General features: G+C 35.0%; 1 protein-coding gene across 6 annotated transcripts; it reads right to left on the bottom strand.

The window, feature by feature from the left end:
- On the bottom strand, nt 1-3,619 carry LOC140967519 (bifunctional nuclease 1-like). 6 transcript variants are annotated; one of them, XM_073428101.1, is made up of 10 exons: nt 3,278-3,618; nt 2,345-2,653; nt 1,803-1,973; nt 1,657-1,706; nt 1,499-1,555; nt 1,325-1,390; nt 1,126-1,200; nt 784-896; nt 465-636; nt 1-324 (listed from the first exon to the last, which is right to left on the bottom strand). In XM_073428101.1, the coding sequence occupies exons 2-10, from the start codon at nt 2,634-2,636 to the stop codon at nt 304-306; spliced, it is 1,017 nt and encodes a 338-aa protein (XP_073284202.1). In that variant the 5' UTR covers nt 2,637-2,653; nt 3,278-3,618; the 3' UTR covers nt 1-303. The 6 variants fall into 6 exon arrangements, with proteins under 6 accessions (XP_073284202.1, XP_073284219.1, XP_073284227.1 ...); XM_073428118.1 differs by having other exon boundaries at nt 533-636; nt 3,278-3,617; XM_073428126.1 differs by having other exon boundaries at nt 533-624; nt 3,278-3,615.
- Nucleotides 3,620-27,606: the final 23,987 nt, after the last annotated feature.

Below are 27,606 nucleotides of genomic sequence, written 5' to 3' on the forward strand. Positions count from 1 at the left end.
ATAAAGATTGAGCGGTATACTTTATTAGCACTTCCCTTGAGAACCTTTCCCCATTAAAGATTAGTTTAATTCTTCATAGACTGTTTTTGTAATGAAAATGCAAGAATACCAACAATTTTGCCTAGTATATCACTGGAGAATAGACTTATCCAGGAGTTTAGCAGAAGCCTGACTATAGTTTAACCTATACATATATACACACAGGACCAATGATTCATATGTACGCAAGGCATCAATCATACATTCCCAGTCCACAGACAGATCCAACACGCTACACCCTGTTCTTCTTCGAGCGGAGCTGAATCAACTGATCCCTCCATGAAGCTGCAGCAGATGGCAAAAATTAAGAAATGTGTGAACGTCACTGGTGATGGACCAAATAATTCATATGGATACAGGTTACACGTGTATTTATAAACGTAATTTGGAGCGATAAATATTTATTAGTTGTTAATAAAATTAGCTTGTTTGGGGCTGGGGTGATCGTCTTCTATTGGAACTGCCTCTACTTCAGCCAGTTTGGATCTTATACCAGCATCTCTGTAACGTTCTTCGACCACAGCGATTAGCATGTTCCTTACTAGATCGAACTCCTTTGTGTCAATACATGGCTGCCCAGTAGGCCTGCGATGACAACTGAGAATAAAATATCTTCCCTTCACCTTATTCTTCCAGAAACCGTAAATGCCTACTGAAACTCGGCCTCGAGACAAAATATTATCAATCTTGTCTGGAAGACCATATGTATAGGTTGCTAGATCCTCTTTGGGACATTAAATGTACCTGTCCAGCTCGGCGAAAAATTGGCCATCCAACAAAGAGTTCTGCACAGTTGCAGATTCAACGACCCTCATTCCATCATTATAGGCCAAGAACTTGTTCACTTGGATCGGCACCTATAAAGACGACATTGTAAATTCAAGATAGTGTTTATGAAGTCATTACGATGGGTTGACCCGTTTGATTTCTTTCTTACATTCTTAAATGAATCACACAATTTGATTTAATTCATTGGTATATGCCGAATATTTCACCAGGGTCAAAATCTTCCTTCAGGACCAGTTTTTTATCCAATTTACCCGAAAATAATACAGTGTAAATGAAGTTATAGCAAAATTCTTTTACCTTGCATCTCACTGCAATGTTAATTGCATCTGAGGGCCGGAGATCAAACTTCACACACTCTGCTTCATTATCCAACTTCAAGAAGAAAAAAAAGTACTACTACATGAAGAACACCACTAAACATAAATTAAGCCTGACTAGATCACACAGGACTACATATTTCATCGACCACAGACGAAAACAGCGTAGATTTACTTACCTTTACTAGAAGCAGCTCAGAAAAATATGCCTCGTGTACCCTTTTGGTGACACGTACAAGTTTAACCTGAAAACAATAGGACAACAAACATATCAAAGGCATAACCTAAGATAAGTCGGTGCAGGAATCCCAGCACAATGAAATATAATGATTCAGAACAAATTATAAACCAACCATATAGCCCATCTTCTCAGTCATGTCCTTAACTACTTGATACATCGTAGGTCTAGCCTGAAAATTTTGTCGAAGAATTAGAATCTACAAGAGCTACAAAGTTTGGAACCAAAACTATTCGGATTTCAGTTTGATAACTGAGACAGAACCAAACGTACAATTTGAACATTGCGTATAGCTGCCATGAGTAGCACACTTGGCATTTCCACTGTAATATAAACCAGAAGACTCGAGATATAATAATTTAAAAAAAAAAAACAGATTTCAATATATGTTTCAAATAATTGCAGAATTATGCACTCACTAACTATAATTGGGAGGAGAAGTCCAGTTCCATCTTCCATCTTCAACACAATTGCAGGATGTGGTGCATAATCCAGAAAATGACTTCCCTTAGGATTGTTATGGACACATCTCAAATGCTTACCGTCTCGCATCTTGATCATGAAAACATCCGACTCACTTTTCACCTCAACTATTAAAAACAATCACTTGACACTATCAAGAGAAGTCTCACATATTTGAATAATGATTAATAAAATCTGTTCCACAATGCCTCATCTAACACCATCAGAACATCTATGCTAGAAAATCAAGGATGCGTCACGGATATAATTATACAAGAATTTTTTGTTTCCAAATTTCAAACACCACTACCATTGGTAAGGTGAAATGACATTCGAATAATAACAACAATATCTACCCCACGACGCCTCCTCATCTATGTACAAAATCAATGATATGCAACGAGTTTATGCATACAAGGATTTTTACCCCAAACCCGTATTTTCGAGAACATGAACCACAGCAAATGAAATTATGGGAAACTAATACAACTCCACATACCGGCTTCTATCACGCTAGATTCGACATAATCGGCATCATTTTCATTGGAATTTTCAGCTGTGCTTCCATTACCATTCGATGATGAACTGAAACTAAACCTAATCATGTTGCATTTCTTTAAATTTTGCAGAAAACCTGCATTAGTGCTGCTACTTTTTGGCCCTTTGAGCCCCAAAAATCCACTTCTAATTAATTTATCTTTCAGAAAAAGAGAACCAAAAGGCACGGAATAGACTCCTGTTTGTTTTGATCCGATCAATTGGCAAACTACAGGGCCTTGTACAGAAGCCATCTTGAAAATCCTTTCAACTGCATTAAATATATAATCAGTAAAGATCACAACAGCTCACAAACAAAAAAATGTTGACAATGACAAAGACACGCATTTCATATGACCAAAAATTTTATAGTCATAAATTAAAGGTGCCGGCAGATTATTTCAAATATTATATACACCTTGATCATCATTTCCAGCTGTGGCCATTCCGAAATTTGTTTTCTTGAAAATTACAAAGAGAGAACCCCACTCCAACAGTATATTATAGCAGAAAGATTTCAAAAATTTTCAAACTTAATAGAAATCATTTGTCTTCTACCTTAGAACCAATCAACTTAATCTTCAAACTCAGAATTTAGTAATCTTTTCTACAAAAATACTTTTAAGTGATTATTAATCCATCATAAGATACGCTGCACAGACACTAAAACAAAGCTCAAATCCTTAAATTTAATACTTCAGTACGCAAATAATAATCTCAAAAAAACGTCAAAGGTCAAACAAACGGGACATTTATCCAACTTTAAAAGCCAACCTCATCCTCAAGCCAAAAATTCCCAAGAAAACTCACTCTCACCCCAAAATTTCACAAGTTTTAACCTCACTTCCATTTTTCAACATCCAAGTTTGACTGTCTATGATACCATCAAACTCACCTCAAGAAGAAACCCGATCTTACCCCCAGATCAAAACCCACAAAAAGCTGCAAAAAGAATCACTAAATTTTTTCGATAACTGACCTGGAGCACACACTGAGAAAAAGAAGAAATATGAGATCAGGAGTGGAGAGAATATATGGATTGTAACGGCCGACAAGAGAAGAGCGGATTAAGGAAGGGAAACAATAGCGTGAGAGAGAGAACGATCATAGATTCTCGTTCAAGACATGGTCTGGTCATTAAAGCACATCGTGTTAATTTTGGTAGCTGTGTAACATTTTCTTATACATTTTTTCAACTGTTTTTCAGATAACGAAAAACCTTATTTAGATTGATTCTTTAGGTATAAAACCGTTTGCATAAATTAAAAAAATATATGGGGTTTAGATTTTTCAAAATGACAAAAAATTGTGTGAGACGGTCTCAGAAGCCGTATTTTATGAGACGGATCTCTTATTGAGGTCATCCATGAAATATTACTTTTTATATTAAGAGTACTACTTTTTATTGTGAATATCGGTAAGGTTGACTAGTCTCACATATAAAAATTCGTGAGACCATCTCACAAGAGACTAACTCTTTGAAAATATTGAGTTGTAAACATCTATTACTTTTATATAAGATTTTAAAATAAAAAATTCACAATGATGTAAAATGCTATTTGCACATGAATTTGACTTTGGCAAGATTTATTAATTAATAGCTACGTTTCCTTCTATTCCTCACATTCCTTGAAATTTACTCACATGTAATAAGAAATAATCAATGCGAGGCTTTTGATTAAACACAAAAATTTCTGCATTAAAACTCATATTAGACGGTTTCGTAAATCAATTTTGTGAGACATAACTTCAATCCGACCTAATTTACGAAAAAATATTATTTTTTATTTTGAAAGTTTTACTTTTCACAAGTATAGATCAGGTTGAGTCGTCTCATGCAAATAAATTCGTGAAACCGTCTCATGAGAGACTTTCTCAAACTTGTATGAGATCGTCTCATAGATCAATTTATAAGACATATCTTTAACTCGAAATGATCTATGAAAAATTATTACTTTTTATTTCAAAAGTATTATCTTTTGTTTTAAATATAGATCGAATCAATATCTTTCACATAGTTTATTTTTTTAAAACCGATTAAGAAAATAATAATAAATTTTAAAGAATTTCTATTTTTACACAAAAAAGAAAAAAAAAGTAAAGTTTGTATAATGGACTTATCTTCTTTAGATGTTATTTCTAGATGACGATCATTATCTAATAGGGATGGCAATGGGTAGGGTATGGGTCGGATTTCAACATCCATCCCCATATCTATTTATTAAATTCATCCCCATACCCATCGGGTATTGAATTTCATCCACATCCCCATACCCATCGGATTATCGGATACTCATACCCTACCCAAATACCCAATTATCATATACAATTGAATTTTTTCAGATTTAAATTGTTTCAATGAAGTTATTAATATTTAAAAAATTATTTAAATGAACAATAAGAAAAATTATTCACGCTTTATAATAAGTATATATATAAAATGAAGTTTTATATATTTTCTTCTCTTTTAATATACAAAGCATCGTTTTCTTTAATTTTCAAATTTATGATTATATGTATTGAAAACTCCGAAAATCGGTGGATTGATTGATGAATCTTTAACATAAATAAATATAATTACTATATATATACATACATACATACATACATACATACATACATACATATATATTTATATATAATAATTTAAACGGATATTCTGGTCGGGTGTGGGTCGGATTATATCAAACCCGCCTCCATACCCGAACCCTAAAATCCCCATACCCGATTACCCAATTATTTAATCGGATCTAAAAATCCCTTCATACCTTCTTCTATTCGAGTCGGGTATCGGATCCTCCAACGGGTTCGGAGGAAATTGCCATCCCTATTATCTAAGGAGGTGTTTATGACTTTTCACAATTGAGTTTGAGAAGATGATGTCATCAAACAATTGACATGATGAAATATATGTCGGACAACACATGTTCATGTATTAACGAGAGACATTCTGGATAAGAAATCCCTTGCAATGTAAATATACCGAAATTAAGCTCATTTTTGGAAAATATTTTGCCTGAAGAAGAAGGAGTTTCTCTCTAAGGGCACCCACATTGGTGCATTAATGGGTGATTATTAACACCCATTAATATTCATGCACCAATGTGGGTGCATGAATTATTAATCTTGGCTGCCATCTCAGCCAAGAAATTCATCAGAATGAACGGCATTATTTCGCAAATATTTGTTCATCGCTGACCGATTCAAATATTTATTGGTCCCCATCAATTGGTTGAATCTTAAGTATTTGACAATTTAAAAATTGTTGATTTTTTTATTGGGCAATTGAAAAAGTTGTATAAAATTATGTTACATCTTGTATTATATTATGATACGATGATACCAAAAATTTCACCTACCTAGAGTTCGGCATGGTGAGGTAAAACAATCAAGTTCTTCTAGCTAGTATAGAATGAGCCGAGCAGAGCTTCGCTGGTCGCGTGTGAGCCGAGGTGAATCTGCACGGACGAACAAACGTTAGAGGATGTCGAAAATATTTCCAGCGTAGCCCTTCCGATTCTTAAGTCAATTTTTAAGATCGAATTTAAGTGTGATAGAATAGTAGTGCTTGTGTAAGCGATAGGTTAATGTGTAAAACCATATAGCATACCTAATGGTTATAGGATGAGATGAGCTAGATACCTTCTATGGAAAGAACAATAGTAAGACAAGTTCTTAAAAATACAAGATTTGTGCTGATCTTATCTTATCTTATTTTTGGTAATTTATAGATTTGGAAGATGTGTCCCAACTTCTTTGGGATTATTTCCCTATCACTATCACCGAAGATTTAGTGCAATAGTTTTATATGGAATAGACTTCATTCACCAACATTCTAGTTTTTGTTCGGTTTGATACAGTTGGAGATCGGCTGCACAATAACAATGTGCCCGAAGTTCGGACCTTGCTTTGCACGACTTTTTCCGAGTAGGTAGAAATAAATCGGACCTTGACTATGTTATTGGGCTTCTGATTTGGTCTTATTTGTATTCAATATAGTCCCATCATTCTTCTTAACGGTCTTTGGGGCCATTCCAGATGGGCTAACTATGATTCGGGCATGGTTGAGTTTAAGGGGATAACAATAGTAGCTCTGGAGAAAAGCTAGGACGAATGTGAAACCACCCTCTATTTTTTTACTTTAAAATTCAACTACATTTTTTTTTACATAGACTTCGAAAATCACAATTCAAACTAATTTAACATTTTCATAAATCAAAATAACTTAACATTTTAAATCTCAAGTGCATAAAATCCCTAAATCATCATTTAACAATATTCACCTTCTACCTTTAATATAGACATAATAAACTTCAAAATAAATCATAAAATCTCTAATAAAATCATTAACCAAAAATCTTTAAATCTTTTAATCGTCAAGCTAATGCGTAAGTAACTGTCTCTCGGGAGTGTACTGCTCGACTCGATCCACTCAAGCGTCAGCGCCTCCATCAATATAATCATCACCTGCAACATTCAAATCTAGTGAGTCTAATGACTCAGAACTTTCTAAACATGAATAACAAGTAATACATATACATGCATTAAAACCATACTTTTATTTAAAATAATTTTTAAACATAAATAAACCATTTAAAATAATTTTCAGCATAAACAAATCATATAACATAAAATCGTAAAATCGTAATGCTTTGCATCCTTTATCATTTTGGGTGAAGTTTGATCCTTGAAAGTAACTAGTCTTTTATTCTTTGGTCGACTGCAGCCTTAACTCCACATACGCATGAGGACGGACACTAGGCACCGTCATGAAAATACGATCGTTAGGCTCCCTCTGGGGCCTTGTCTCGTAAACGGGCTCACTCTGGGACCTTTTCCCTCACGATATACTCATAAATAAAATTATAAGTTCATCGTTTATTTTAAAACGGATCCCTCACAACATTGTAAGTTCACCGTTAAAACGGATCCCCAACATATCTTCTTTGTCACAGTCAATTCACATCCCTCAAATATATTTTTTTCTTTTTTTTTTTCCTTTTTAAAACATAAAATTTCATTTCCTTTCCACCTTTGAAAAATAACATTTTTAACAGTAAAAATCGTAAAATATCATGACTCTTCAAAAATAGCATTTTACTGTAAAAATTGCACAACTTTATCATAAAATCTCATATTTTCATTTTAAACATCATAAAATATCATTTTACATGCGTTATGATCCTTTCGGGATGTTGCCAACCATTTTTGTACTACACATGTGTAAAATGACCGTTTTGCCCTTGGACTCTAAAATTCTCGATTTTGACTTTTGCTTACTTTTATTGACTCTAGACCATCTCAAATAATTATTTAAGCCTGAATTTAATTTTTAATATTTTTATTTTGTTTAAATTCGAGGCTTTCGATTTAATTTCTTAATTACTTGTTCATTAAGCGTTTTAATCCCGATTAAATTCAAACTTGAATATTTCGATCCCAAATTTTAAACATAACCTTTTTATTACCTAAACTACCCTTTCAAATCATGAGCCACCCCCGTGGACATATGGTTCGAACCTTCACCCTTAATTTTCGAAATATGACCCTTATTTCAAAAAGCCGAGCCATCTCACTGACCTTGGACCACGCTCAGCCTTGTCATAGACAAGCCCAAGTCCTCAAACCAGCCCTGCGAGCCCTGCAATAGGACAAGAGTCGCACGCCTCTCATCTTGTGTGCACAAGAGTCCTACTTCGCGTGGGACTCTTTGTGCAAGCCACCACTGAGCCCAGCCCTTCCTAACACTCGTTGGACCATCCTAGGACTCTACTTGACCCCTCACCGTGACCCTCACCACGTCCCAACCTAGTCTGGCCGAGCCATGCATCGCACGAGCCCTCCCCAAGCCGAGCCATCAAGTGCTATTTGTTAGACAACCCTAGGCGTTTCTCCTTTGATCGTGCAACGTTCCAACCCTCGTTTTATCACTTTAACGACTCTTTTCCGTCCCTAGAACATTTTATAATAGCAGCGTGTCCTTAGAATTCATAACGTTTTTCAAATAAACGTAAAAACATTCAAAATTTGCAAATAAGCGTTAATTCGTAAAAAACCATCGAGCGTAAATATTTTTCATGCATAAACAATTTAAACATGTATATTATGATTTGAATGTTGCGTCAAAGAGTTTAGAAAACATGTCTTTGCGTTTATAACACTCGAATATTCAATCGTCGGTAAGGGTGCGAAGAAGGACGAACGGGAGACGAAGAACCCTAGTTTTTTGTTCCTCTTTTATTTTCGAAAATATAGAGTGTATGTGGGGAATGTTTCGGGTGATGGAGATGAAATATAGAGTGAATGAAGCCCTAGTTACCTATTTATAATTTTAATCAACATGTTAATGGGCTTAGGTTTTGGGCATTTATGTCTAGGAGCAATTGGGCCTAATTTAAATAATTAAATTGGACACAATAACACTTATTTAATTTTAAAATAAAATTTTATTAAAATTACTTTTCAAAATTAATCCCTTTGGTATTTTAAATGTAACGTCCCGAAAATTCGAAGGGCCACGCGAACCACATGCATACAAGTTATTAAATTCCATGTGTATTTCATTTAATTTTTTTAATTGCATAAATTAATTATGTTGCGCATATTGACATGTTTAAAATATATTTTTTCTACATAGTTGCATTTAAATGTATTTTTAAAGGTTATTCGAGTTGCGATCGAAGAACGGAGACCGAGAGCTGAAAAATAGAAATTTTTTTTATTAAATAATTGTTTTTCATTATTTAAGATATGATTGATGCTTTTTCTTATTTTTGAAAATAAAGAGTTTTGAGGTGATTTTATACGCCGGAACGTAATTTTTATCGATGTTGGATTTTCAACAAATACGCGAACGTTTTGACAATTCGACTAATAAATTCACAAACTTTATTTAACAAAAAATTGTGCACTAATGAGCTTAATGGACCTAATTAACCTTGTTAATGGGCCTAAGCTACCATTAGTCTTTTAATTAAATATTTAAAGTGCAAAATCCTACCCTACACATTCATAACTCTCGGCCCCTTCCCCAACAAATAAACAAGACTCCTTTCTCCCTTACAACACACGGCACACACATCATATTCAAGAGAAGCATCAAAATCTTCATAGTGTTTCAAGCCAAGGCTCTCCTCGTCGTCGTTCTTCAATCGTCAACGTATATTTGTACGTAAAATACGCAAAGGCACGTCATATTCTTTTCTTCAAACATCTATCACACCATAGTATTTGTTTAAGCATGTTTTTAATTAAAACAAACCACACATCTTATTATTTTTGTACATGCTTCTTTTGTGGTTTTTAAAACATGAAATTTGGTTCAAAAATCATGAAATTCATGTACCTAAGGGGCTGTCATGATTAGGAAGTAATATGGGATTGTTTTACATGAGTTTAGGGTCCTAAGAACACACACCACACGCTGAAACACAAACTAAACAAGCTGGAAACCGAAACTGTTGGTAGATGATCATAGGGCTCGGCTTCAAGGATTTGATCCATGACTTGGCTTGGCTTTGGCTTGGACCATTGCTTATCTAGGGTCCATGAGGGGCCAAGAAATGGCTAGGACTCGAGTCAAGGGGCTGGGGAGGAGTTCTAGCAAGCTATGACTCCACCCTCGCACATCAGCACATGATGCGCTCTTGTGTGCAGCAGCGCGCAGAGGGTTAAGGGGCTCGGTTAGAGGGCTTTGACTGGGCTAGGTCAAGTGGTTAGGGTCCTAGAAGGGTGTCTGAGGGGCTGGTTCAAGGGCTGGCTTGTTGGTTAAGTGGCTAAGCAAGAAAACAAGAGTCCCAGTCAATAAGGGGTTCTCGGCCATGGCTTGCATCTATTGCTGAGGCTTTGGTTCAAGCTTAGGGTCGGTTCCTATGGGTTCTAAGGGTCCAATAGGGTCCATAGGGGGGTATGGGTCGAGGTTGGATCAGGAGGGTTCGTGATTGGTTCGAGAAAAAACGAACATGGTTCAAGGGTAGTCTAGGTGGGTCTCGGCTATTTCTTGCAGCTTATGTAGGGCTTTTGTTTTGTAGTTAAGGTCAGGTCATATGGGTTCTAAGGACTCAGGAGGGTGCCTAGAGGGACTGGGCAGGGATCGGCTCAGGTTGGCTCGGCGTGGCTCGGTAAAAATCGAAGTTGGCTCGAGGGTTTAGGGAAGGGTTCGAATTAAGGGTTTAATGGTTTAAAAAGTTGAAACATGGCTCATGGGGGTCGAGTAATGGTTCACGAGGGCCAAATAATTATTAAAAATCTAAATTTTAAATATGAGAATTTTATATTAAAGTTTGGTTTAATTCGGGATTAAAATGCACTAATACGCTATATTTAAAGATTAATTTAAAAGTCCTCGATTTAAGCTAATAAAAATATGAGAAAATTCATGTAAGCTTAAATAATTATTTGGTAGAGTCAATGAAATAAAGAAAAGTCAAAAACGTGAAATTTTACATCTAGGGGTAAAACATTAATTTTACACTTGAAAATTAGTAAACGTCATGGCAGTGTCCTGAATGTTGATTTATAGGCTAATATGATTATTTTAAATGTTTATGGATTTTTGTGATGTTAAAAGGTGTATTTAAAATGTTTATGGATTTTAATATATTAAAACGTTTATTTTAAATGTTTATGATTTAATATGTCAAAATGTATATTCTAAATGTTTATGATCTAATATGTCAAAATGTTATTTTAAATGTTATGATTTATTATGTTAAAATATTGGTTTTAAATGTTTATGGATTTTATGATTTAATAGGTTATGATTTATTATTAAATGTTTGTGAGTTTTTATGATAAAACGAAAACATTAAAAGATATGTTGCATGCTTGGTTTAAAAGAAAAACGTTACATGCATGTTTAATTTTATAAAGTGATGAGAATACGAAACGTTAAAAGAAGTGAAGTAATTGTGACTAATACGATGATATGTTGGAGATATCGTGAGGGAGAAGGTCTCAGTGGGAGCCCGACGACCGTATTTCCATTGATACGAATACGATGATATGTTAATACGTAGGCCAAGGCTCAGTTCATGGGTGAGAGTGTCGCTGATGTCCCCGCCGCCTAGTACTGTGGTTACATGTAGATGGATCAATCGCCCAATACGAATACGAATACGAGTCACAATTATCGATCTGAATTCAACGAAAGGAATACGAATATGAATATGAATATATTTAGGATGAATATGAATATGGTTATGTTGATATGAAAATGTTTACGAAAAGTTTATGAAAATATTCATGTTTAAAGTTGATGCATCAGTATGAAAATGTTTTTGTTTAAAGTTTATGCATCTTCATGAAAACGATATTTTAAGTAAAAGTATTTTCACTGTTGCATGTGTTCTGTATATGTATTGCTTGTTATCAAGATTTTGATGTGTTGAGTCTTTAGATTCACTAGGTGTGATTGATACGAGTGATTATGATAATAATGGAGGTCTTGATGGTTGACTTTTCTGGACTAAAGGTGCACATGACCCAAGGACCAGCGCTTCTATTTTTCCGTACTTATGATTTATGATTAAAGATATTTTTACGACTATTTATTTATGCTTTGAGTGATTTTTGAGAGATTTTAGTATGGACTATACTTTTCAAATTATTGTTTTTTAGGTTTGGTCTTATGTTTAAACTATTTCCTTGATTTTTCAAATATTAGTTGGTGGTTTTATTTTAGAAAATTGTGTCAAAATATTTTATGTATTTGTGTAAGGGTTCGGCCGGGATAGTAAGAGTTTTTAAAAAAATAAGTAAAAAATTTCTAGTACTTTTTATGAAAACGAGTAGTGAACGTTTCAGTTGGTATCAGAGCAATGGTTCCTATAAGGGTTGTGCCACCATCAGTGCCAGGAAGCTCAGTCGTCAAGCCTTAAGTTTACATACTTTATATGATTTATTACGATGTTACCTGCATAAGTACATGAATTACATGTTTACGTCACATGTTTAATAGCTCTATGAGGATATATGATTTATATGCTTTAGAATTTTTATACGTGATACGATATGAAATGAAAATTATATGACTTCCACGCATGTTGGCTTTGTGGTGGAATTGGACTATGTTATTTTTGAGTTTTAGTTTTGACGTTCTACTTTTTGGACCATAAGTTAATCGTGAATATTATAAATGCTTTTGGGACATATAGATTTTCTAAGAGAATACTGATGAATCATGGTTACTAGTTGAATTAATTTTGAGAATTAGACATAAGGAATAATGATTCAAAGATTGCGATAATCTTAGGAAGTAAGAAAATGTATAAATTGGGATTTTAAGTTTTGATGAAAGGTAAAATTGGTTATGAGAATTGATTTTGGATTAATAAGCTTAAAATATTTGAAAATTATGTCATGGGAAACCCGTAAAAGGGAATTAAGAATGCCAAGAACTTATGGATTAATTGTGAAAATTTTCGAAATTTAGGACAAATTAGATAATTTTTGAGAAAAATTAAGAATTAATTTTGCACTTTTTAAAGAATTTGGGGACTAGTGTAACAATAAGTGAGAATTGAATGGGTTAAATGATAAGAATTTTTGATGACTTAGGCTTGAAAGAATACTTGGAATATCTTGGGTTATAACATTATAAGGAATGTCAACCAAGGGTTTCGTAGTCAAGCCATCAATGAAATGCCTCAACTTCTGGGCGGCATCTCTCGCAATAAAGGGCACAAAATGACAGCCCCTGTCAAACTTCCTGATAAAGTCGGCCACAAACGAGTCCCCCTGGCGGAGACTCATAAACTCCCTCATCAGGCGGCCCCTGACGTCTGATGGAAAATACTTGCCATAGAACACCTCCTTGAACTGATCCCAAGTGAGGATAGCCAGGTTCAACCCATGCGCTGCTCCCACCCACCAAAGGGATGCGTCATCATTCAACATATAAGTGGCGCACCTGACCCGGTCGCCATCCATCATCTGAAAGTATCGGAAATGTAGCTCTAAGTATCGAATCCAAACCTCCGCTACGAAAGGGTCAGTAGTACCGCCGAACTCCTTCGGGTTGAGCTGTCGAAACTGCTCAAAAATGTCTGTCTGAAGTCGAGGAGCCTGCTGCACCTGCTCCAAAAGTCTAGCCATACCCTCCAGTACACGGGTGGCTGCATCCAATGGCGGTGGTGGAGTTTGGCCTCTGCCGCCTCCTGAAGTATCATCATGTCAGTTTGTACTGGGGGCGCGTCTGGGAGGCATGATATCTGAATACAGCCCAAATTCTAAACATAACCCATCACGCAATTTAATCTAGTTTTTAGAACATTTAATCTTGAAAACAGCTAAACATGTCCTGTAAATCGCTGTAAAACATAAATCACGCAATCATGCAGGTGATAGCAGTAAAAATTTTAAAACATAAAAGTTTACAGACTTGAGGCTTGAAAACTGAGCTACAGAAGCTGGCGGTGGCACGACCCTATACAGGACCCTTGCTCTGATACCAACTAAAACGTCTACTGTTTAAAATGCTAATAAATTTTTTTATGAAAGCTAACACTCAAAAATCGTATCTAATTATATGCATGCGGTACAGCTGAAACTTTACATTAATAAAATAGTAGCCATCAGCAAACATGTAAAAATACTGCAGTTTTAAAAAGAGACAAATCGTCGAACCCCAACCTACGTTTTAAAATAATGCAGATATGAAACAAGTGAAAGTCCTCTCAACCAACAACATGTTAAAACATAGCGTATGAAATATTCATGTCCTCTCCTAACTCAAAACGTAATGTGCGGAAGAAAATAAGTTCTCAGGTACGCGTGCACGCATCCAACTCTGTCTACTCAGGCTTCGGCACCTTTAGCCTCCTCATCAACAAACTCACCTGCATCATTCACACCTATTGAATCTAAAGACTCAACACACATGTAACATTAATCGCAAGTGCATATATATAACATGCAAAGGTGAAAGTACAATACTAAAAATACATCTCATGAACTTGAAAAGAAACATGAATCTAAACATTTCATATCATGGCATAGCATGTTGAAAACATCTTATCATATCATCATATACTTATACATTTACTTTAATTGAATTCAATTCATTAGTTATGACTTTCGTATCAGCTCTATCGTATCAGCTTTATTCGACGGATCCATCTACATATAATTGTGGTACCCGATGGCGGGGACATCAGCGACAATATTATTCATCCAATGAGCCTTGGTCATACAGCTCATTGTATACATATATCGTCACTCACAACCAATTCCTATCTTTCAAAAACACCATCATTTTCATCACTTATCAAAATCATGCATATGCGTAATTTTTCTTAAAATCAAGCATGCAACATATTTTTCATAATTTCATAAAAAGTCATATATGTGGTACATAAACATTTAAAAACATGTAAAATTGTGTTTAGGGCGCTGTCAGGTCTAAAAACTCGACCCGGGTGCAAAATGATCATTTTGACCCTAGAAACCCAAAATGACAGTTTTACCCCTGGACCTCTAAATTTCGACCCGAAGCTTATCATACTCCTTAAAACATCCTAAAATATATTTATGAGCATTTATTAGACGTAAACTCGAGACCGTTTCAAAACTTACACGATTCGTTCTATAAAACTTGGACCGGGGTCTCGGTTTTAACCTAAATCAACCCAAAACGTAATCAAAATTTTCCCAACTCGAATCTACATGACAGCCTTTAAACCCCTTATTTCAGACCCCTTATGACCCTCACACGGTAATCGAAAGTTGCTGGAAATTTCTTTACGTGCATACTCGAAACCACCCTAGTGCACCAACTTTCCATATTTTCAATCCTAGCCCAAGCCCAAGCGGACCAGCACCTAACCAACTACACTGGGACCATGTTCGAACCTAAGAAGCTCTCCTTGACCAACCCTAGCTAACCCTACTGCTCAAAACACCAGCCCCTTGCAATACCCTCAAAACTGCACCGCACAAGACAACCGAGTCACACATTAACCTAGCCCTCCGACCAACTCCTAGACCACAGCCCTGTCATGGACCCAAGAGGGTCAGCTTCTTGGCTGGAAATCAAGCCATGCAAGGCGGCACACACCAAAGCCTTCGATCTTGCCTAAACCGAGCCAACCTACACCAAGTACCGATCGGCCCTCACCTAAATCAACCAAGTTTCGACTCCAACCTTAGGTTCTCCTCTTACTCGACGTGTACATCTCCTTAACAACATAAAATTGGCAGCCCCTTGCACAAACGTAGGAAAACGTTAGAATGAAGCCAAATGATGCACTTTCATGTCAAAACCTTGCAAAAAACAAAACCTCAAGATATATAAATAAATTCTCATACATTTACATATATTTCAGCATAAAATTGGCGTAACTGAAGAGAAAGAAAGATACATGCGTGCCTTGGTGATTATGTGATAAAAAACTTGAAGAACTACGTGGGGGATGCGAACCGGAGAAGCGAGGAGGAAGCTTTCTTTGAAAACTAAAAGGGCTGAAGGTTTGCTACGGTTTTGCTGCTGAAAACTCAAGGGGAGGCTGCTGATGGAGGGGAGGGATGGCTGCTAGGGTATTATTAAGTTTAGGGTTAGTTTATGGTAGTGTTTAAATAAAATACAAACCATTAATGGACCATAAATTGAATTTTAAAAGGATTAAAAGAGTTTTGAGCTCATTAAGCATTAAAACAAACCCAACAAGCCCAATAACACTCTCGAAAAATATTTTTTTTGATACGTTTTAGAAGATATTGCTCCAACCCTCAAAAAGTCCTATGAATCGTTAAAACTTTGTGCACCGGTAAAATATATAACCCGACGAGTAAAAATACTCAACAAATGTCCATTTTAAAAAATTATGCTTTAATACACCATATATTAAATAATTAAAATTAATTATCCAATAAAAATATTTTTCCTGATTATCCCCGGTCTCCGTTACTCGTTCGAGCACGAGACGCAACTTAAAACCCTAATTTATGAAACTTAAAAATAATCAAGAATTATCCCCTATCAATGCTTAAATCGTGAAATAAAATGCATAAAAATCATTAACCACGTATTTTAAATACAACCCTAGACTGCATGCGTTCATGTTACGTAGTTCGAATTTCCTAGAACTTATATTTTTTTTATAATTTCAATCATGAATCAATGATTTTTAAATTAATTTAATTAAACTGAATACTTTAAAATAAAAATTCATTTCACATATAAATTTCATAATATTTATGTATATTTTACACAAGTACCATTATATACATGTAAAAGAGTCAAAATCGTACCTTGTATCTTTGTTTATTCTTTTAAAATCCTAAAATAGAGTGTAGTGTGATGAATTTTAAATTCATTATTGCAAATCTCTCTACTTGTTTTGGATATACAAAATTCAAACAAAATTTAAATTAATTTATATCAATAAAACAATTTTAATAACTATTACGATGAAATTACACACTCAAAATGAGTAAATTTAAAATTAATTCCTCGTGTAATTTTTTAAATCTAATTCAGACACACAAATACAGTACTAGGGTTGAGATATTGGTTTAGAAAGGTGTACATAAACAATCTCAATAAATTTTCAAATTAGTTTGGTTGGGTAAGTAATATTGAATTGTAATTCTCGTTATTTGGATATCAATAAACCAACAGTTGGGTACTGCACGGCTTACTCAAGCGACTTTAATACCGAAAATGGATAATTAAAATAGCAGCTAGGCTAATAAATTGAAATTGCACAAAATAAAATGTTTCGGATATTCGGAGAATTGAATAACTCTTTTGTCATTCATTCTTCTACTCAGAAAGGATTCCACTAGAAAGCTTTGATAATTACAAACAATTTGCAACAACCCAATTTAGCGGGACTATTTGTAGCCTATCGAATCCGAGAAATCTCAAAACTTTAAAAAAAAAGAGTAAAACTTTTACTGAGCATAAATTGATCATCAATTATCAGATAGAATAAATTAAGTGTGTGCTGAAAAATACTTCGATCAGTTATATTGTGTGTGCAATTCAAAATTATAGGAGACATTGAAGGTACATCCAACTTATCTATTTATAGTCTTCAATTCCAACGGTCGTACTTTTGAATCGGATAGTCATTTCCAAATAGAGTGGTTGTTGTGAATGTCATCATCCTTTTTGAAAAATAGTACAATTCGATAGTGCGCGTGGATTTTAACATTTTAATGGACTGAAAAGATGCTACGAAGAATTTATTCGAATATGTCAACTGAGCTCTGATATTCAAAACAATGCTTCGGAAATCTTCAGGGAATGTCTTCCAAAAGTCTAACTGGTTCGGTAAGATGAATTGATCGGCGATCACTGAATCAGTGGCCCTTGATAAGTTATCTTCAATCAGTTGCGCTTTGAGATCAGTTATGCTTCGAATATAAGTTATGCTCGAGAAATCAGTTGCACGTGATTTTCCATTTTCCTTTATGAATTCAATTCGGCTATGCTATATAAAAAGTTCCCTTTAATCATGTAGCTTGTTAATTCACAAAAACTTAATTGATCCAACAATTTGGTGATTGATAAAATCTGCATATATGAGAAAGACTTTATAATTGCTGAAGGACTGAACTATTTGTACAATAGTTCTGCTGAACTGATAAAATTATACCCTTAAATTGAAAATAATCTAATCCCTATCTTCTATGATGTTCTTTGTAAGATCTGGAGTGTTTGCTTGCATAAGTTGGCTTCTTAAGATCAGTTGGCTATGAGTGATTGTTGGATTTAGTTTTCTTCTTAATCATGCTCACTTTCCTTTTTTTTTTTCTTCCAAAAACTGCCAGGGGCATTAAGAAGGTCCATCACGTCATTCAATTGCATACTTGCACCATAAATTTTCTCAGACAGATGAGAATTGACATAATTTATCTTAGTTGACAACTGAAATTTACTATTATGTTTTTGTCCATCAAGGATGGTTGGAGACTCAGCTTGAGCTTTCTTTAGTTGTTCCAACTGTGTAAATGAGTCCATCACGTACTTGGATAGCGTTGATACTTCCTTGAGTATATTATCCTCGAAGTTTTCAGTCGCATCGAAAGAATTCAATTGAATTGTTTCAAGACTATAAAATTTGAGGTAATTGAGGTCAAGGTTGCAAGTTCTCCAATCTATGATCTTCTTGAATGCTTAGCCAAGGAAAATGCATGATCCTGAGTATTTCCTTGGATCCACTCGACATAGGCGTAATTGCTAGAGTACGTTCTGGTGCATGACTGGTCGAGGAGGGACCTGCTTGTTCGATCATCTAGATTTTATCAGTCTGACAGGCTGGCTCAACTATCTGTGACGAACCGTGTCTTAAAATACTAATACTTTAATATTTGTGAAAAAATTTAAAATTTTCTTATTAAATAATTTGTTATAAATATAACTCGTAAAATAAATCACGGTCAACACTCGTACTAAAAATAAAGCGAGTATTAAACCTCCATCATTTGAAACCACAACAAAAAAATCCAAGTTAAAAACATCCACCATAATTTGAAAAATCCAACATAATATAAAAAGTCTCAACTAGTCACCAAATACTAAAGCATAAAATTAGAGAAAATAGTTTTAAAATGTTCATAATAAAAACTCGTGAACTACAAGGTCATCGGGTTTGCACTGCCACTTGCCCGAGCCTGCTCACTGGTCACCGCCTCCCGTCTCCTCAACTACATTATCTGCATCGATCAAGTCTAGTGAGCCTAATTACTCATCATACATAAACCGTGAATAACAAGTAATTCATAATAAAATTCATGCAGTTTAAAAATAACTCGTTCATAGCATAATATAAGCATAAATATGTATAACGCGACTTTACTGCATAAACAATTTCATAAAATCATATTTTCATACTCATCATCGTAATCGCAATCGTAAATCATTTTGCATAGAGTTATGTTCAATGCAAGTGGCTCATAACATAAATTTTTTGATCAAACTAAACCACAGTACTGGACCGACAAAGATTATCACAGTCCTTGGACTAGATGTCCACTCCCTAACATAACATAATTCCTCAGAAGAGGTTGAAGAGGTCCCCGGACACGTTCTCCGACTTCCAAACCCATAACATAATTTGGCCACAAGACAAATCACATACCTCAAAAATAATTATTTTGCACGTCATACATACTTACGAACATCATGAACCTCGTTGGATCGTCCTCGGACATGCTGCCCTAATATACTAAAATTTATACACAAAACAACCCCTAAGTTGCATTTAGACACGTACAACTCACGAATTAAATAGAACCACTTAGGAAGTACCAATCGAATCGGGACTCGACCCACACATAAAATACATATTAACCTACTGCCCAAGGCCCTAAAACAGCCCCGATCCATAACCAAACCTCGTACCATGCACAACAAACCATGAAGACACAAGCTGCCCAAGGAGTGATACTATGACACTTATGCGTTCTGTACGAATTCCTATCGATTCTAACTTGAACCAAGCCCTAGACTCGACCCTTAGACATAACGTAAGACTCTGGTCTAGCCCGTTCCAACCGAACCAAGCCCTAGTCACATCCTGCCATATGCGTGCATGGCCCGTTTCCAACTCCAACCGTTATTCCAGCCAACCAGCCCTTAATTGAACAATACCAGGCTTTCCATGGGATCCTAAGATCCCACCTAGGCCCTAGCCAGAATCCCTAGTCAACCTTCACCACCAAACCCGCGCACATCTCCCTTAGATGCGACCCTATATGCTTGTTTCAGATTCCATTGCACCAGCGGCCTATCAGCCCGTCTCGGACCACCTAACGACATCTGAACACATCCTAAAACATAATCATAGGTAGCAGCAAGCCATAGGTGCTACCCAACGAAAGCGACAATCAAAACTCGAAGAAAACGTATAAGTTGATGTGTATTTCATATCGAAACGAGTTTTAATAATGTTCTAGCATACATATAATAAAACCAGTGTATTTTCATGCATATTTTATATCAAAATATATTATATAACATGATCGATGCATAAAAAGAAAGATTTAGACATGCATTTGCATTAAAACGCATGATATATCGACAAACGAATACGGAGAAGAACTGAGGCCGAACGGAGACAGTTTGATGCGTTAAATGACTTGAAAAGTGGCTAAATTTATCAAGGATTGTAGTGTGATGATGGGCTAAGCTTGCTGATGGAAGAAAATTGAAAAATTCCAAGTCCTAAGCATTGAAATTCTCGGCCAACTAGTGTGTGAGAATAGTGTGTGATTGTGTGTTAGTTTGTGTTTGTATGTCAGTGGCGTGAGTTGTGTTGGGATTAGGGCTAAGACTCTTTTATATATTTCTTAGAATATTATTAGGTGTTTAGGTTAATTAATAAATCTTTTAATTTACTAATTAAGCCCTCCTACTTTTAAAATTAAGAGTCCTAAAATCTCTAAATTCTACCCATAATTAAATACCACCTAATTTATTTAATTAAATCATAAAAATAAGTATTAAAATATTTTATTTCGAGTGGACGTATTTAAATTCTCTATTTTTGAATTTCGCTAATTAAAATCCTTAACATACTCTTATTCCACTCGATAAATTAAATTTAGCCAATAAATGCTAAAATTCGTAAATCTTTTAAATTCCTATTTTCTTGTGATAAACCGAGAATTGTGCTAAAGTGTCAAACCACTCATGGTGTTTATTTTAATCCATATAAAGCTTTATTTAATCAAAACACATAATCAGGTAAGGTATGATTGATAAAACATGGAGTTTGTTGTACATAAACTTCTTTTTGAAGTAGACCATTCAGAAAAGAACATTTTACATCCATATGAAACACTTCAAAAATTTTATAAGCAGCATAAGCAAGAAAAATTCTAATTGTGTCTAGCCTAGCTACTTGTGTAAAGTTTTCATCAAAATGTATGTCTTCTTCTTGCCTAAATCCTTGTGTAGCTAGTATTTCTTTATTCCTAATTACAATTCCATCTTTTCTTTTTTATTTCTATAAACCCACCAAGTTCCTACGACTGACTGATGAGTGGGCCAAGAAAATAAGTGTCATACTTTATTTCTATCGAACTAATTTAATTCTTCATACATAGTTTCTATCCAGCTGCTATCTAAGATATCTTCATCTATATTCTTAGGTTCTAATTGGAAAATAAAAGAAGAACACAAAAATTCATTAAGAATTTTGTTGTCTAGTTTTGAGGGGTTCCGAAGGGATACCGATCACCAGTGAGGGTGGATGAGTCTTACTCAATTTGTATCATGGTCCAAGAGAAATGTTGTTATCAATGTTCGGAGTACGATCAATTTGGCTTTCTTCAGTCGGGTTCCCATCATATTGGTTCTCATCAGCTTGGATATCGATAGTCTGGTTCACATCAGTTTGGTTTAGATCATTCTGGTTCGCATCAGTGTAGTTCTGTTGTTCCTCATTAACTTGTATAGCTAATTGATCTGTCATTTTTGGTTCAGGTGACTGATTATTTCTTTTGTTCACATTGATCTCATCTTCATTGTCATCTTCCAAATAAATATCTCTCATCTGATTACTCAAATAAGTAAGATTAGTTTGATCTTCAATCAGTTCGATTTCATCAAATATGACATGAACAGTTTTTCCACAACATTTATAGTATTTTATAAACACAAAAAAAATTTAACTAACAAAAGAATAATCAAGAAATATACCTACATCATTGGCAACAAAACCACGCAAATGATTTTTACCATTATTATGAATATAGCATTTACACCCAAATACATGGAAATAAGAAAGGTTAGGCTTACTCTCATTCCATATTTCATATGGATTTTTACCAGCCTTCTTGTTAATCATCTTTATATTCTGTGTGTAACATACAGTATTGAATGATTCTACCCAAAATCTTTGAGAGACATCAGAATCAGTAAGCATTGTCTAAGAAGCTTCCTTCAAGGTTCTGTTTCTTCATTCATAAATTCCATTTTGCTGAGATGTCATTGATGTGGAATAGTCATATTGAATTCTCTGTTCTGATATAGATCAAGAGAATTGTTAATGAATTCATAACCATGATCACTTTTGATCTTGATTACCACAACTGATTTTTCATTTTGAACACGTCTAAGAAATTTGATCGGTTTGGTACATATATGATATTTACCATTTAAGAATATAATCCAATTAAATCTATAAAAATCATCAGCAATAACAAGAATATATTTAATTCGCCCTAAGATCATTAAACGACAGTTCCATATCGAAGTTTTCATCGACCATTGAGCTAGATTTTGAGTTCGGAAAGCTTACAATTATAGGTCCAAAAAAAATCCATAAGCAGTAGTTCTAAGAATCTAGATGTTAGTTTGCTACTTTTATTTTTAAAACTAGATCTGTCATGTTTGCCAAATGTACGTGTTGAACATACATTATTCTTGACAACTTCTATACCAAGCAATCCATCAACTAGATTAAATTTACGCAAATTATTAATTGATCAAAATTAAGAAGATTCAAGCGCTTATATCATAATCATTGTTTATCATGATTTACTGCTACAAAACAGGGTGACGAGACTCGGTGATTACTATTCCAATCAAATTTATATGAATTACCATTTCTAATTTCTGTCAGTAGGGTTCGACTATCAGCATCTTTAATCAATCAGTTACTCTTATTAAATTCAACTAAATAATCATTAACACAAAGTTGACTAATGTTGATCAAGTCATAGACAAATTCTCAACAAGTAGCACGTCATTAATCACAACATTTCTGTGACTAATATTACTCTTATCCACGGTCTTACTCTTTGAATTGTCCCTGAAAGTGGTCTTAGTTCCTTTGCATTTGATCATATCAGTTAACTGTTGGGATTGACCAATCGTGTGTCTCGAACAGCTACTATCCAAGTGCCATACTAAATTTTTCAGCCCTTCTTCCTTCTGTACATACAAGCACAGAGAAAATCAACTGGTACCTAATCTTATTTGGGATCAAATGAGATTAGTCCCTTAGGAACCCACGGTTGGATCACTAACTGGCCAAACATCCTGTTTGTTCTGAAAGAGTTGTGCAAAAACATGTGTGTGAGATTCTCTGTGTATACTTGAAACAAAATGTTATCTCGCCTTACTGACATCATTGTCCTGCCTATGTCTCTTATAAATAGGCTTAATGCTATGGTATCAGTAGGGCTTACCATTCATAGGTTTGGGCCTTACCAAACTGAATTTATGACCCGACCAATTGGGCTTGGCACTGGAAATCTTTGGTGTATACACTATACCAAATTTTCGAACTTCGTTCATTTGTTCCACATGCTTTTCAACTTTAGAAGTCGGCTCCTAATGTTCATATATCGCACTGGACTTAACAAAGTGAATAAATTCTCTTTACACATGTTCAGTTTAGCATTAGTCTCAGAAATTCTTTCAGTGCTACTGAATCCGATACCTATCATGTATATTGATGACTTCTGTAGCTCCTGCATTTTCTCAATGCTGATTGACGACTTGTTCTAAATTTTGATCAGCTTGGCTAATTTCTTGTTCTCGTAATCAACTGCTGATACTTAACTTTTACTCACTCATTCCCAGTCCTTAGCTTTGCAACTTCTTCCTTGAGACTTGACACTTCATCAGACTATTCATAGTGAGGCCCAACATTAACGTCTGTTTATTCGTTTTCTTAAAACGTGCTAATTTTTTTTTCTTTATATTTGGTCTATACATATACATATACAAAAATACCTTTGTACCATTTTTAAAATAAACATCCAACTAGTACTTGAAAATCAAAAGGAAAAATAGTCAAAACAAGAAATCGTAAATCGTTTTACCAAACCTAAAAACAATAAATGTTGAAAAGAGTAGCCCATACTAAACCTCTCAAAATCTCTCAAAAAGCATAACTAATATGTCGTAAAAATTTTTAACTTAAAATGTTAAACTTAAATGCGGAAAATAGAAGCGCTGGTCCTCGGGTTATGTGCACCGACAGTCCAGCAAGTCACTCGTCAAGACCTCCAATATCATAGTTATTTATATCACCTGCATCATACACATCTAGTGAGTCTAAAGACTCAATACGTCCTATCTTTGATAACAAGTAGTACATAATACAGTTAACACATAACAGTGAAAAATACTTGTATTTAAAATATCATTTTCTTAATATTGCATAAACTTTAAACTTAAACGTTTTCAAAAAAACATAAACATATCACATAAACATATTCATATTCATATCCATATTCATTTTCATGTTCATGTTCGTGTTTGTTGAATTCAGATCGTGATTGTGACTCGTATTCTTGATCGTATTGAGCGATGGATCCATCTTAAGAAACCACAGTACTGGGCGACGGGGGACACCAGCAACACTCTCACCGGTCAACTGGGCCCTGGCCTACGTATTAACATATTCGTGTTTGTATTCGTATTCGTATTCATATTCGTATTCGTATTCGTATACAAGAAAACACGATTGTCGGGCTCCCACTGGGACCATAACCCTCACGATATTTCCAACATGTAGTAGTCACAATCCCTTCACGTCCTTCGACATGTTATCATCACTTAAAAAAAATCATGCATATACATATCATTTTCTTTTTATTTTAAACCAAACAAACAACATTTTTTTTAAATGTCCAATTTAAACTTAATAATTCATGAACATCTAAAAATCATATTTAAACATATAAAAATTCATAAACATCTATAATCATTGAAAATAATCATATTAGAATATAAAATAGCATTTAGGGCACTGCCATGACGTTTACTAAATTTCTGGTGTAAAAAGACCGTTTTACCCCTAACCGTGACATTTTTCGTTTTTGACTTTTATTGATTTTCTTGACTCTAACATGTCCCAAATAATTATTTAAGCCTAAATTAAAATTTCCATAATTTTATTTAGCTTAAAAACTAGGGTTTTTAAGTAATTCGTAATTGGACGTTTTTGAAAGCGTTTTAATTCCGAAAAATCCCAAACTTTAATATAAAATTCCTTAATTCTAAATTTAGTCTTTTTATATTATTTTAGTCCCCATGAACCATGACTCGCCCCCCGTGAGCCGTTTTTCAATTATTTAAGTTTAGGAAACCCTAATATGACACCTTATCTTCGACTCCGAGCCATCTTTCGATTTTATCTAGTCACCCCCGAACCATGTTCATCCAAAACCTGACCAACATCCTAAAGTACCCTACTGGACCCTTAGACCACTAAGAACCCAGACCAAACAACAAAAACAAGCAACCCCGAATAGCCCCTAAGCTGGCCGAGGTTCCTTATGGCAGTAGGACTCTATGATTTGCATCCCAACCCTTACCAACGAGCCCAACCTTTGAACCAACCACCCTTGCACCCTTCTAGGACTCTAGTGCATCCCCTTAGCCCGGCCCTTGAACCACAGACCGAGCCCCAAGCTCCTGGAAGCTACGCGAACCCTACGCAACTTTGAGCAGTTTCTCGGGTAGAGTCCTAGCATTGCTAGGACTCTTTCCCCAGCCCTTAACTCGAGTCCTAGCTTGGCTAGGACTCTCGCCCTGACCCATGACAGCCCCTAACCGAGCCCTGGCCCAAGCCAAGACCATGCCAGCCTCTCTCTCATGAAACCCGATCACCCCAATTCCCTTGACAGCAACTTCGGTTTTTCTTTTATTGGCTTGTTTCTTTGGTGATTGCCTTGAGTCTAGCGTTTGTGTTAGGACCTTAAATCATGCATAAACACTACTAGTTCATACCTAAGACCATGGCAGCCCCTTTACATGATAAAACAATGAGTTTGCATAAAAAATCTTAAGTTTTCCCACATGTGCATGTCATATTCCGAAAATACAGAAAAATAAATGTTGTTCTTCATGCATACAATAATATGGCGTGATGATGTTTTGAAGGAAATAATAGGCGTGCCTTTGCATAATTTACGCACGAAAAACCGTTGACGATGACGAAGAATGGAGCAAGAACCGTGGCTTGAAATTACCTTGAAGCTTCCACCGATTTTTCTTCTAATTTGTGTGTGTGTGGTCGTGACTTTGGTGAGCAAATTTCAGAAAGTAGGCGTGAAGACTTGTGGGGTTTGGGGAGTGTTTTAAGTATATTATATATTAATTAAACACTAACAAGGCTTTAGGCCTATTAAGCCAACAATTTAGGCCCAATAGTTTTAATTATGATTTAATTAAAGTATTAAAATAGTTTTGGTTAAAAATAGTTTTAGTAAAAATAAGTTTGAGAATTTAATAGTTGGGTTGTCAAAAAGTTCATATTTTTGTTGAAAACCAACACCGATAAAATTTACGCCCCAACGTATAAAATCACCTCAAATCCCTTATTTTCAAAAATATGAGAAAAAAACCATCAACTATATTTTAAATAATTAAAAATAGTTATTAAATAAAAACATTTTATGTTTTTCAGCCCTCGGTCTCCGTTCCTCGATCGCAACGTGAATATTCCTTAAAAATACAGTTTTATGAAAAACGACAATTAAATCATATTCAATATAAAATCATGCATGTCACACAAATAATTTAGCAACTAAATCAATTTATTACTTATTTTCATATTTCCTAGATTTGCATGCAGTTGAATTACGTTGTCTTTAATTTGGACCTTACAATTTCTCTCCCCCTTAATTTAAATTTCGTCCTCGAAATTAGAACTTACCGAATAAGTCTGGATATCGACTCTTCAAGTCCCTCTCAGTTTCCCAAGTAGCTTCTTCTTTTGAGTGATTCAGCCACTTGACCTTGACCATTGGAATGACTTTATTTCGTAATTTTCTTTCTTGCCTTGCTAAGATCTGAACGGGTCTTTCTTCATATGTCATATTTGGAGTTAATTGAAGAGGTTCATAATTTAGTATATGTGACGGGTTCGACATGTATTTCCGCAGCATCGAAATATGGAACACATTATGAACTCCCGAAAGTGTTGGCGGCAATGCCGCTCTATAAGCTAGTGTCCCAATCCTCTCCAAAATCTCAAATGGTCCAATAAATCTTGGACTTAGCTTGCCCCTTTTTGCAAAAGGCATAACACCCTTCATAGGCGCTATTTTCACAAATACATGATCGCCCACTACGAACTCCAAGTCCCTCCGTCGCTTGTCTGCATAACTCTTTTGTCGGCTTTGCGCCGTCTTCATTCTATCGCGAATTTTGACTATAAGCTCGGTAGTCTCTTCAATCACGTCTGGACCAATCTCTCTTCTTTCACCCACTTCGTCCCAATGAATAGGAGATCTACATTTCCTTCCATAAAGTGC

This window comes from Primulina huaijiensis, chromosome 2 (genome assembly GCF_012295235.1).
Source record: "Primulina huaijiensis isolate GDHJ02 chromosome 2, ASM1229523v2, whole genome shotgun sequence".
Classification (NCBI taxonomy): domain Eukaryota; kingdom Viridiplantae; phylum Streptophyta; class Magnoliopsida; order Lamiales; family Gesneriaceae; genus Primulina; species Primulina huaijiensis.